The 14,172-nt window shown below is 36.7% G+C and overlaps 1 protein-coding gene across 1 annotated transcript; it reads left to right on the plus strand.

The window, feature by feature from the left end:
• Window positions 1-276: 276 nt before the first annotated feature.
• RTL4 (retrotransposon Gag like 4) lies at window positions 277-1,173 on the plus strand (the record flags this gene model as incomplete). The annotated part of the gene is made up of 1 exon (XM_081278159.1): window positions 277-1,173. The coding sequence occupies one exon, from the start codon at window positions 277-279 to the stop codon at window positions 1,171-1,173; it is 897 nt and encodes a 298-aa protein (XP_081134285.1).
• Between the last annotated feature and the right edge of the window lie 12,999 nt (window positions 1,174-14,172).

The raw sequence follows: 14,172 nt of genomic DNA on the forward strand, positions 1-14,172 counted from the left end.
CTTCTTAATTCCAAATTGTATGTGTTCTAAGGTAATATATTTCTTCTTAATGCAGAAATTGGCATTCCCCATGAAGAAGAGACAACATTGAGTAACAGATAATTTTTGGCATCTTTCCAACTCAGCCTCCCCTAGTGACTTTTCATAGTTAACATCTTGGGATACTTGTTCCTGATACTGCCTCTTGGATCAAAGAGCAAATCCATTGCGTGTCCATTGATCTCCAGTACTGGTACTTGAGATTATACTCAGTGTCACCTGATTCCAGGAGATATAATGGAGAAGTGCACAGAATCACCACCTGCGTTGCAGGTAGAACCTTCCTTTCTTCAGGGGGAGAATCTGATTCTGCAACCACAAATGCAGCAGCTGACTGAGGAGAACCCTGCTCTGAGAGGCCAACTCATGCCTCCTCTGACTACCCCAATGATGTCTGTACCCTACTCACTTGAGAATCTCACCCAATTTCATGGTGATCCTGCCAGTGTCTCAGGGTTTCTTGCTCAGGTAACTACATACTTAACAGCTTTCAAGATTCCCAATTCTGTTAATGGTACCCAGAACAAGCTCGTTTTTGACTACCTATCCCAACAAATGGAAAGTTGTGGGGTCACATCCGGATCTGATCAGAGTACTATATTAAAGCAACATGAGAGCTTTGTTCATGACTTCCAGCAGTCATTTGATGAACCCATGAAACAAGAAATGAACCCTTTGATGAATACTAAGGTTGACAAAGGAGACAATACTCAAAATGTGACTTGTAGTGAAACAAATCCGAGTGATCAGTTCCAAGAGGGACTAGCTGACCCCATCCAGGATAAAGAGAGTGTTGCAGATATGATGGGCAACCTCCCTGACCTGATCATTCAGTGCATTCAGTTGGATAAGAAACATAATGACAGGCCAGAGCTCCTACAATCAGAGACTCAGCTCCCAACGTTGGCTTCCCTCACCTACCATCAATCTCTCTCCAGTACCACAGGCCTACCATCTAGGGAAGAGCCTTCACAAATTCGGGGAGGCCAGTTACCTCTCACCCCAGCCAAAAGAGCCCGCCAACAAGAAACTCATTTGTGCCTCTACTGCAACCAGGCTGATCACTTCACAAGAGATTGCCTTGCCAAACGCTCTCGAGCCCCAGCAAGTACAAATAATCCAGATCACCAGTAAGAAAAGCGCAGGAGAGTAAAAATGACCAACTTATATCCTTCTCACCCACAGCCTTACTGATTTATATCCTGCACTAACTCTATACTACAGATGGAGAACTGTAAAGCCACTTTACAGATAGCCATGAACTCTCTTGCTTCTGGAAATGTAATCAACCAGATCATGTTCATTTGGAAGTAACTCCTCACCAAACCTTATCTAACAATGAGGAAAACAATTCATAGGCACTTCTATAGTTTGGATCAATTCCTCAAAGAGTACTGTAAGTCTGCAGGTAAAACACTGCCCATCCTGAGCCAATAAAAAAAAAAAAAAACCTGGAAGTGTTGGGAATCTCATCTCCACCAATGGATGAGATCTAGGTTGAGTTTATTGGCCTAGTCCATTTCTTGTGTGCTTATGACTGAGTCCAAGCCTTTTACCCTGGCCCTCATTGATCTATATCCTAGTTTCCTGTTGGTTTAGGTCCTCTGCCGAAAATCTTAGTTGCATCACCATAACTTGCCAATATTCTCCTCCTAGAAAGTGGATCCTGCTCCACATATAGATTGGGGTGTAGCTTCAACACAAACCAAACTTCCTGGAACCACAGCTTTGTCACCTTATGTAATTAGTTTCCATCCAAAGTCCCCTATTTGCCCAAAAAACTGAACCTGTTGCCTACTGACAAATCATATTTTATGGCCATTTGAATATTGCTTGGAATTATTGGTCTCTTCTATGGGCTAACCCTTCTGGCAGGTACATTCTATTAGCCATGCCCTAACAATCCCAGGATTCTCCCTCTTCCCTAATGATCCTAGATTGAGGTTCCAGAATATCTTACCAATAAGCAAAAACGATTTAGGATAATGACCTCTGAAAGATATTTAATGAGACCTAAAAAGTTCTCCTACATAGTTACTATAACTGCAGTGTTATTTCTGCTTTGGACAGAGAACCTGGCCAAAATAATCTCCCTAAGGACTAAGAGTCAGGCTCTGCAGTAATTCCTGACTCTAAGGACCTCAATTTGGTCATTATCTAGGATCACTGTCCAGCACTATAGGTCTCTACCCTTACAGATCGCTTCTGGGGTTACTTATCTAATTGAGGATCATGAAAAACAATGAATGGAAGACAAGTTTCTGAACCATCCCATCTGAAAAATCCCAGTACACATACATTAACACCATCTGTACACAAAACTCAAGAAGTGATAAGCTTGATTGCTTGTGTTGTACTCTTGGCACATACCAACTCTGTATATAGATAGATGATGCTTCTGAGCTAAAGTAATGCTGTGCTGGAAAGGCATAACTCCATAAAATGTTAAGAATATTCAGTGATGATCAGTTTATGCTTGTAAATTCTAAGCCTTTGGTCACGGCTTCTTAGTGCCATGCATGTCATCATAATGGGTCTCCTGAAATCACTAATTACATGTTCTTAGAAACCATCAAGATCTTCTCAGAACATGAAGTGCCATTATATTTCAGCCCTGTCCTGGAGAGTTAGTCTAAATTTTCAGTGTTCAAATCCAACTAGGGTTACTAATCTCATCTGGTAGAACAACAAAGAGATCTTTCCACCCATTGGTGCCTCACCAACCACTGTGCTAACAATTATTTGCATTTTCAAAGGGTTTCCTTTATCAATAGTTTTCTATACATGCACATTACTCCATTAACTCCCTCTATAAGGAAACCTGAATGCACATATTTCAATAACACCAAGCAATTCCCACTGCAGTAATAAGATAGTATGAGATTCTCCAACAGGTAGATCTATTTGAAATTTGAGTGACTCTGAAATACCTTGGAGGTATCCTGACATATTACCACTAATTTGATAATAAAGGACTAACCCATTGGCCTCTAGTCAGTTACTTTACTGACCTGAATATAGTCCTGAAATATCAATACGATCATTCAGTTGGTTTCATCATCAGTCTTTCCTTATCTTAGGGCCACAATTTTTTTATTGTGGACTCTCTCATAAAGATAAATATAAAAAAATAAAAAAAAAATTCCTGTTTTTACTCTCCCTTTGTGACAACATTTTCTTCTTCTCCAAGAAATCTTCAGAATTCATAACCTCTTAGAAAAGATGATCAATCCAAAGTTGCAACTGCAGGATTAGAGCTTGTGGAGGTCCTTCGTTGAGGCATTCCAAGTCAAGGGCATTTTGTACACTATATAGTTTTATCCAGTAGCCAGGCTGAGCATACTAATGGGAATCTGTGATCATGCTTTTCTGCCTACTAGCTACTAACAATTCAAAAATTTATTATAGTGACATCTACTTTATATCATCAAATTCAACAATAATTACTCATTGCTTAGCATAAAGATAGTTACAAAGGGGTGTCCTCAGAACTTATAGCTAAATGAATTGCTCTGAGAATGAAACTAATTTGAATCCACGGAGAACAGATGCAGTCTGTAACTTCAAAGGCCTGGAGAACCCCTATGTCCAATAAAGGATGTAGTTTTAGAGAGACAGATCTGCTACATGATTGATACGACCCAGCAAGGTAGGGTCTAATTATTTTGTAAGACTGAATAAGATATTGCTAACAAAAGAATGGTCTACTTGGAGTCTGAAAAAGAAGGCAATGAGAAAAAAACATAATCACTAATCTCCCCAGCCTCAAAGATTATTCACCAGCACACCATTTGGAAGGTCTACCCTGACAGTATTGTTAAGCCACCAGGCCATTCCAATTTGGCCTTAGCCATTAAGATGGTCACCTGAATACATTTGCTCTGAGTTGATGGTCTTCAAGTAATCATATTGTAATTGCTTTTCTGTATAAACTTTGTTATGGAGAGAACATTTCCTAACCTACTGACATAAGTGTTCTAGCCTATTTGGCAGTTAATTCTCATTGTAAGTGAATAAATTGGTGTTTGGCTTACTCATAAGTTTCTTGTGAGTTTTAATAGCATCAATCCTTTGTATTCTAATCAACTCTGAGCACACTGAAATAGGTTCTCACTATGCACCACAGTATGAATCATAGTGAGTGCACTCAAGATTGGCCTCCTTAGGAAACTTGTCTCAATATTAGACAGCTTTCCTCTTTATTTCTCTCATTTATCTATAGCTATAATAAGATTTTGAAATACCTATGATTTAAGTTCCTTCACTTTCCTCTACTCATACCCAGAAGCATGGTACCTACCATAAAACATTGTCATTTACAACACTACATAGTTCAGTACAACTGTCATATTATACTATCATGGATGCAGACATAACACATAACTGTAGGCATGAGCCATCAGAGAGCACCATTAGAGAGAGATAACTATAGGATTGTCCTTACTCCTACTATCTCCATTTTGTCCAGATGACAACACATAGAACTCATATTGTCACTGCCCTTATTTCTATCCATGATGATAGAAACAATAAGTACCACCTTTACTGAATTCTGGAATATCATCTCCACCAAGAAACATTTTACCTATTACAATAATCATCTCTGAAGCAAAATAAAACATTTAAGACATACAGAAGTTCTTTCAGCATCTTGGCAAAATTTAACACCACGTGCCCTTGGGAAGGCTTCAGGAGGTTATATTACATCTGTAAATCCCTCTATACTGATGGCTTTTTCAATATCTTGTTATGAAGCTTTAGGTTACACTTGGTCAAGAGAATTTTTAAAAATCTGTCCATGGAATGTAGTGATAGTGATATAGAGCTTCAATATTATCATAAGCCAAGAGACACTGTCCATGTTTCAAAAAAAAATTTCCAGAAGTGAGCTACACCACTTAGTAGAGTTAATAGAAATATTATAGTGAATGTGTCTCAGTCTCTAAGCCACAATGTCTTGTCATTGATCATGATGATGGCATTGAGCAATCATGTACTAAATTACTGGTAGTACTTCCTGGTGGTGGCTTTGATTCTTGAGTCTGTTTGAACTTGAATCCCACTCATTGATTTCCTCTTGGGTATAAAATTTAGCTTTGTGGATATCTAGGAAAAGGGAACTAATACTATGTGAATGACTATTTTATAGCAGGCATTGTGCTGAGTGCTTTAATTTTAATACTGCTTATTTAAATTCGATATTTCTGAAAGATGGACTGGGGTTGTGGCTCAGCGGTAGAACACTTGCCTGGCATGCGTGAGGCCCTGGGTTCGATCCTCAGCACCAGATAAAAATAAAATAAAGGTATTTAAAAAAAAAGAAGGTGTGTCTTAAAAAATATTACATATCCATTTCTAGCATTTAGTGCTTACTATAATCATTTGAGTTAGGTGCTATAGATTCAATTTAAAAATGATAAAATGAAGGGTCAGAGCAGTTAATTTATCCACTCCAGTCATGCAGCTAGTGTCTGAGCTAAAATCTGAAAGCATATCTTTCTGATGCCAGAGGCTTATGATTGCTGATAAAAAAGGGACATTCTCTAATTCATACCCTTCCTGATTACCAAACTTAATTTTACTTCCCATAGCCACTCCAAAGAGAGAAACAACTCTAACTGGTGGTCATATAGCCAATGGCTGAAAGTCACATTCTAGACAGCAGACTATAAAAGAAGCATAGAACAAATTGGTGCTTTATATGACTCTGACATTTCATTTGTTTCTAATAGGCTGGAGAAAATTCCTTGACACATCAAAAAAATGCACTGTATAAGCCTTATCCAATAGGATAGGCACTTGTTTGCTGAGTCAGGATTTTAACAAAAGTTTTATTTTAACAAAAATGCTTCATATTTTTACAGCTCCTCTTACAGCTCCTCTTTCAAAGCTATTGAGTCTTTTTTGAATGATTATGTTTACAGTGGTTGAACAATACCAGGAGACAAGGACAACTTTAAAGTCTTCTGATGGTTGTTATCTGCTATCATCATGGAAAAATCAAGGTTAAAATAAGATTCTGATTAATTCATATAGCAGTCGTTTAGCCATTTAAATTTGAGAACTGGCCGGGTGTGGTGGTGCATATCTGTAATCCCAGTGGCTCAGAGGCTGAGGAAGGAGGATTCTGAGTTCAAAGCCATCCTCAGCAAAAGTGAGACCCTGTCTCTAAATAAAATTCAAAATAGGGTTGGGAATATGATTTAGTAGTCTAGTGCCCCTGAGTTCAATCTCTGGTACCAATTAATTGATTAATTAATTTGGGAACTGTCCTTACTGTATCATCTTCAGGGACTATCTCATCCAAAATTCTGACTCTAAGAAGAAATTATGGGGAGATACTCTTGTTTTCTGTAATATCAACCATGAGTTTAGTAACAACTACCAAGCATCATGTTTCCCCTTGCTATCCATAATGATTCTATTATCCATGAATCCCTTATTAAATCTATTTGTTTATAGCCTGTAATACTTAATGAGGCAATAGAAATCATAAGTTTACAACCTGTCTTTTAAATAAGACTTCCCCCTACATGCAGTTATTTCATCTGTGTGTAATGTAAAGGCATTCTTCTCCCATTTCAATTTTTTCCAGATATGAAAGGACCTGATACTGATTCCCTCTTTTTTGATAAGTATCCTCCAAAGTCCCACATGTTAATGACACCATCATTGTAGCACTATTGGGAGGTGGAGGAATCCTTAAGAGGTGGGGGCCAGTGGGAAGAAGTTATATCATAGGGGGCATTCTCTAGCCTCTTTCTCCTTCTCTCTTTGCTTCCTGGCTGTGAGATGAACATACTTCTGCCATGGACTCCTGCCATGATGTATTAACTTGCCACAGGGCCAAAGGCAATAGGGCCAAGCAACCATAGACTGAAACCTCTGAAAAGTGAGCCAACACAAACCTCTCCTCTTTTTGACTATCTCATGTACTAGAAAGTTGACTAACTGATCATCTCAAACATGACTTTAGAAGTTTCAGATAGTAATAACAGACACTGAGTGCTTACTATGTGCCAAAGATAAAGTAGGTGGATTTATATTCATAATCCTCACAATAATCCCATGAGGAAAGCACAATTAATAGTCCCATTTCACAGGAGAAAACAAGTAAACTAATAGAGCTTAAATGACTTTCCAAAGTTATATAAGCTACTAGGTCACTGAGTCAGTGACCTGGCCAATAAATACAAGTGTCTCTGATAGTAAAGGTCATGTTGTCACTATGCTATATGTTCTTCTCAATTGTTGTCCCAGGTTGAACAACTTTAATCTTTTTTAGTTGGCCTCGTGTATTTATCCATCCCTCCAGCACAACCTTTATAAACCTTCTCCAACTCCACTCAGTTTTTAGTGGAGGACAATCATCACAAATGTACCCAGAATTCTAAGTGTGGACACAAAATAAGTGTGAACAAGATAATATTTTGTCTTTCATTGCTAATGTTTTCTTTTTTAAAAAATGACATCTAGTAACATTTTGGCCTTTTCAGTTTTGGTCAATACCTTGAGAGAAGAATCATTATACACTATTCCCTGAAAGCCACAATTCCCTTTCTGAATTGTAACTGTTAGCACAAACCACATTACCCCCAAAATATAGTTGGAATATATTTTAACAAAAGGATAGCCTTAAACAACACTGAAATTCATTGTTTCTTTCTTCCAAATATTCTTCAAAGTTTTCTTATAGTTTTCCTACAATGGTTTGCTTAATAATAATTATAATAGCAGCTATTATTTATTGACAATTTACTATATGTCAGCCATTGTGTCCTTTGATTTATGTGCATCTTCTCTTTAAATTCTCACACTCTCTTAGATATTTGTTATTATTATCTCTATTATGAAGATGAGGAAACCAAGGCTTAGAGTAATAATGGAAATTGTCCATGGACATAGCTAGTAGGTATCAGAGGTCAGGCTGAAATCTATTTACATGCAACATCAGAGACCATTCCTATATAATACATTATCTACTTCCAACAGGAGTAAACAAACTATCAGCTGTGGGACAAGTTCAGACTACTGGTTGTTTTTATGAATCTTATTGGAGCACAATCATACCCATTAGTTTACATATTATTTTTGACAGCTTTCATGCTATGGCATGTAAGATCCATGAAGCCAAAAACATTTGGTACTTGGTCCTTTACAGATAGTTTTCTGATCCTGAATCTGTAAGATATTAAAGTATTAAACTAATTCTTGGGGCCTCCTACTATTTATATCTGTCCTTTTAAGTGGGTCATTTATCCCTATTCTTGCTATCTACTTCTAAATTAGTCCCATATACACGACGAAATGATTGAATTGTGTAATCTTGGTTGTAGAGGCTTACCTAGAACATTTTGGTAGCCCAAATATATTAATTTCTCTTGTGATCATTTACCAGAATGTATACTTTCTACACCAAGAAACTAATAGATTGGCCTGGTATGGTTGTGGGAGACATGTGCTATTTACTGCCCCAGAAAACAGTCTAGTTTTGGCAATGGTCTCTAATTTTCATGTGGATATCTAACTTCTTCCTTACTTCAGTCCACCTTCCTGATTTACATCTTAGCCTCAGTCCTGGAACCTAATCTTAAGTCAATCATCACAGGGCCTTTGTCTGACCATTTTGCTTTCCCAGGAGGCTTATGTTCTATGATGATCCAGGTAGAGTAAATTTTATGACTTTTCTTGGGAATGTCGGAAAAATGCTCTCCTTTTATTCCATACTAGAATAGATATAGAAGGTTGTGTCTCTGATTGCCCTTGACAATCATTGTTTGATTAAGAAAAGAGAACCCATTTGGTTAAGAGTGAAGACATCCCAAAGAAATGAAGGGTAGAGACAGAGAAATCAAATCCTGATGATGGTTTCATTAATCACTGAATCCAGCTATGTCTGAAGGTCTTTAACCATTTGAGCCAATAAAATCCTTTTAGGAATGTACATTAGGCAGGATTTTCTCTCTTTTGCAATCCAAAGAGTCCTGATACAATGATTTTCCTTATTGAAACTACACTATTTTTAGCCCAATCTCTTAAATCAACTTGGGGAATGACAGCAAAAAAAGTTGTTAGTTGCTTAGTAACAGCAACAAAGTTCCCACATTGTACTGATGGCATTGGACAAAGAACATCAGTCTTATTCATTCTATCTGCTTTTAGCTCTCTAATACAGAAGTTCCTGCTTCTCTACCAGAAGAAGCTTTGTAGAGTCTCCTAGATTTGTGAAGTTTTCTTTGACCCACTGGGAAGATACAGGATGACCTGTACAGACAAGTCAGCTTTCAAAGGATTGTAACCTTCTACCCCAATGTCTTTCTATTTCTTAGTAAACAAATGTGAGATGGATGCTTAGAATTTGGAAGACAGGTTGAAGCCCAGTATCTTTCCTGTCATCAACACCTACAACTTTTACAAATACATGTTGAAATATCAAAGAATAGTGGTTAATAGGGAAGAATCCTGGAGCCAGACTGCATGGATTTAAATGCTGGATAACTCTGACTACCCACATGGCATTCTGCAGTTTCTTTAATCTCTCTGTGCTATTCTATATAGGGTTGTTATGAAGGCTAAATTATTCATAATTTATACAAATCTTTAAAAAGTGTTAAGTGAAAAAAGTAATAAATGACAAAAAATGTATTACAAATAATTTGATTATAAATTCATAGAATCTATCAAAATATTTATGGTCCCACACCATGCAACACATGATGGAAAAATAGCATAAATATTAAATGAGAAAGAATATATAACTTGATACATGAAATAGATTATTTTTGTCCAAGTGCCAATTCCATGGACTCATATTTTATCCATTAGGACTATTGTAGAAGTGGTCTTGCTTAAAGTGAATGCAGACACAGAAAGTCATGAAAACTAAACATTTAGTCTTCCCTTTTCCCAACCAAAAGTGCATTTCTGCTTAATTCCCTTTGCCCTCAAAGTCATGGAACTCAATTTCCGAGACACATTTTATTTCATTTTAGCACCTAGGAAGGATAAGGTGAAGACCTAAAAATTTCTTCTAATGTTGCCTATGTTTCCCACACTCCCTTGAGCCCAGCATAATCCCAATCCAAGTAATTATTGGACACTTAACTGTGTGCCTTAGCACTATGCCACAAAACGTGTAGGGGTAAAAGTAGTGGGAGGCAATGTCTTAGGAACAAAAATTTTACAATATGTTTGAGAAGATGATAAACAAATCCAACAATGTCTGAGGATATGTGATTTACTTCTAAACTTACAGTGTCCCCTGTCAGGCCTGCTGTAGTCTTTGACCTTTATCCTGCTGAGTTCTCTTGCCTTCATATATTTAGGCCTGCAATAACCAATACTGACCATAGATAAGCTTAAAATGATCCATCCAAATGCCAGTGTGCCTTTAACACCAGGGCTGGGTGGATAATTTGTGGGGACCAGTATAAAATGAAGATATGAATTTTTTAGTTTAACAAGCAGAGGAAAATGCCATTAAAGTTAATAAAATTTAACACTTTTGTTTCTTTTGCAGTTTCTCTTTCAATCTGTAGTAGTGGAGGGTTTCCTTTTTTTTTTTTTGAAGTTCCAAACATACAGAAAACTTGAAAGTATGGTAGACTTCTGTCCTCCCCACCCCTTATTGTGTGTTAACATCCACATATCAGAAAGAACATTTGGCCTTTGATTTTGAAACTGGCTTATTTGACTTGGGATAGTCTCCAGTTCTATCCATTTACCAGCAAATGTCATGATTTCATTCATTTTTATGACTGAGTAACATTTAATTGTGTATGGGGGATGAAAATAAGAAAGACAGTAGAATAAGTCAGATGTCATTAAGGATATTGAGATAATATCAATGTCTAGTGTCCTTATAAGAGAAAGGAAAGTATAAATCCACGTAAAGACAGAGGCAAAGGTTAAGAGTTCTGCTGCCACAAGTCAAGAGTGCCAGAAGCCACCAGAAGCTGGAAAAGGCAAATGAAGATGCTTTTTACTATGTTCATATATGAATACACGACCTGTGAAACTCCACATCATGTACAACCACAAGAATGGGATCCTGCTGGGCACAGTGGCACACACCTATTCCCAGCGGCTCAAAAGGCTGAGGCAGGAGGATCATGAGTTCAAAGCCAGCCTCAGCAAAAGCAAGGCACTAAGCAACTCAGTGAGACCCTATTTCTAAATAAAATATAAAATAGGACTAGGGATGTGGCTCAGAGTTCAAGTGCCCCAGAGTAGCAATTTTTTAAAAAAAATGGGATCCTAACTAGAATAATTATACTCTATGTATGTATAATATGCCAAAATGCTCTTTACTGTCATGTATATCTGAAAAGAACAAATCAAAAAAAAAGGAAGTATAGTGGAAGCCTGGTGTATGTTTCTATTAGTTTCCCGAGGCTGCTGCAACAAATTACGTTTTTTTTTTTTTTTTAGTAGCTTAACGTAATAGAAATTTATTCTCTAACATTTCTGAAGGCTAGAAGTCCAAAATTAAGATAGGATATAGCCAGGATTCTTCTAAGGAAAGAACATATTCATTTGTCTTTTCCAACTTCTGGTGGCTCCTGGCACACTTGGCTTGTGGCAGCAGAACTCTCACCTCTGTCTCTGCCTTTATGTGGCTTTATTCCTTGGGCCTGTGTACTTTCCTTTCTCTTATAAGGACACTAAACATTGGATTTAGGGTCCACCCTAAATTCAGTATGATATCATCTCAATATCCTTAATGATATCAATAAAGACCCTATTTCTCCAATTAAGTCCAAATTCACAGGTACAAAGAGTTAGAACTTAGAATTCAACCCTTGACAAGATTTAAATAGATTGATGAATTTTAATATTTTATTTTCTCTGGTTCTGTCACCCCCCACTCACACAAATTGGAAATATCATGCACTTCAGCCCTAAATATTTCCATAGGCATATCTTAGGACTAAGAAATGTTTCTAGGGCTGGGGATGTGGCTCAAGCGGTAGTGTGCTCACCTGGCATGCGTGTGGCCCGGGTTCGATCCTCAGCACCACATACAAACAAAGATGTTGTGTCTGCCAAAAACTAAAAAATAAACATTAAAAAATTCTCTCTCTCTCTCTCTCTCTCTCTCTCTCTCTCTCTCTCTCTCTCTCTTTAAAAAAGAAATATTTTTACATTACTCAGGAAATTTAGTATTAATGCAATAGTGTCATTTATTATTCTGTCCAAATTTAATATATCCATTCCTCTTAATATTATGTTTTGTAGCTTTTTTATTATTCAGGATTCAGTGAAATTGCATTTGGCTTGTAAAGTCTCTTTAGTTTCTTTTAACTTTGAATAACCCCCTACTATTTTTGTTGCTAGTTTGTTTTTCATGATGCTGATAGTTTCAAAAAGGCCAGGTACGTTTTATTATATAGAATATTCTACATTCTGTAATTTTCTTTTTTAAAAAATTTTAGTTGTAGGTAGACACAATACCTTTATATTATTTATTTATTTTAATGTGGTGCCAAGGATGTTACCTAGTGCCTCACACATACTAGGCAAGCCCTCTACCACTGAGCCACAACCCCAGCCTACACTCTGCAATTTTCTGATAGCTTCTTCAGGATTATCTTCAACTTGAACATTCTTAAAAAGATGAATTCATGGATGATGTTTGGGAATCCCCAATGTATGGTCTCAGCAGGCCTAGGAGCTCAGTTTGTCCCTAGAGTGATAGGTGCTGGGTTTGATTCCACAGCTAAGTTAGGAGCTGTCAGATCTCTACACTGTAAAGGTACTTTTATTCCTTTATAGTTGAAATCAAATGTGAGGTGATAATCTCAAACTTTTTGACTATCTGCTCCCAGCAATACTTCAATCCAATGGTTTTAGCCTCTAATGGTGATCTGTATACTTGCACTTGCTATTACACTGGGGAGACACGCAGTGATAACTAACTAATTCCATGATTTCTTCTACATTTATTAGCTGGTGTTTTTCAATAAAAAGTCTTTTATATCTCCCTCTGTCTCTATTGCTTTCTCTTTTCCTCCATCCCTCTCTCTTTCTTTTTTTTTGTTCTCTCTTTTCTATCACTATGAATTCAAGAATTTTTTTTACTACCCAATATGATATGAACTTTCTTCCTTCCTGATATTTCAAGATTTTTCTTTTATCACTTTCTGTTTTAGAAACTTCCTTTAGCCATCTTTTAAGATAGATCTGCTGAAAACAAGTTTTCATCATTCATCTTCTTCTAAGAATGTTTTGATCACCCTTTCCTTGCTGAAGTGTACTCTTGCGAGATTTTGGGACTTAAGGTTGACATTTCTTATCTTTAAGCATTTAAAAAATCTTGTTCTATTTTCTCCCCTTGTTTTTTGATGAGAAATGTGTCATTTAAATTGTTTTTTTTTCACACTTTAGGTAAACGTTTCTTTCTCAGTGTTTTCAATCTTTTTTTCTGTCTTTAGTTTTCAGAAGTCTGGCTAAGATACATTTTAGAGTGAATTTCTTGAGGTTTATTCTATTTGGGGTTGCTCACCTTTTCAAATCTCTATTCCAATTCCCTTATTAAGCTTGATAAGTTTTCAGCAAATATTTTTATGTATATTTTTAGCTCTGCTTCTTTTGTTTTCTGAGACTCCAATAAAATTGTTATTATATCTTTTGTCATAGTCCCACAGGTTCCTGAGACTCTGTTTACTTTTTAAGTTCTATTTTCTCTCTGTTGTTCAAATTGGATAATCACGATTATTCTATCTTCTAATTCACTATTACTTCCTCTGTGTTCTCTATTGTATTGTTGAGCTCATCCCTTGAGTTTTTCCTCTTTTTTTTCTGCTGATTTATTTATTGCATCACACACCATTGCAGAAATGGAATTAAGCAGAGAAGGTGGTGTGGGTTTTGCCCCCAGAAAATAAAACTTTGGTGGAATAATTTTGATGAATTAATTTCATGATCCAATTATTTATCTTTTTTAGTTTTTATCCATTCCAATTAGTTATAGATGACAGTAGAATGTATTTCTATTCATTGTACACAGATGGATCACAACTTTTCATTTCTCTGGTTGTACATGATGTAGTCATACCATTCATGCAATCGTACATGTGCCTAGTGTAATGATGTCTATCTCATTCCATCATCTTTCCTAACCCCATGCCCTCT

Source organism: Spermophilus citellus (genome assembly GCF_964194105.1).
Source record: "Spermophilus citellus genome assembly, chromosome: X".
Classification (NCBI taxonomy): Eukaryota; Metazoa; Chordata; class Mammalia; order Rodentia; family Sciuridae; genus Spermophilus; species Spermophilus citellus.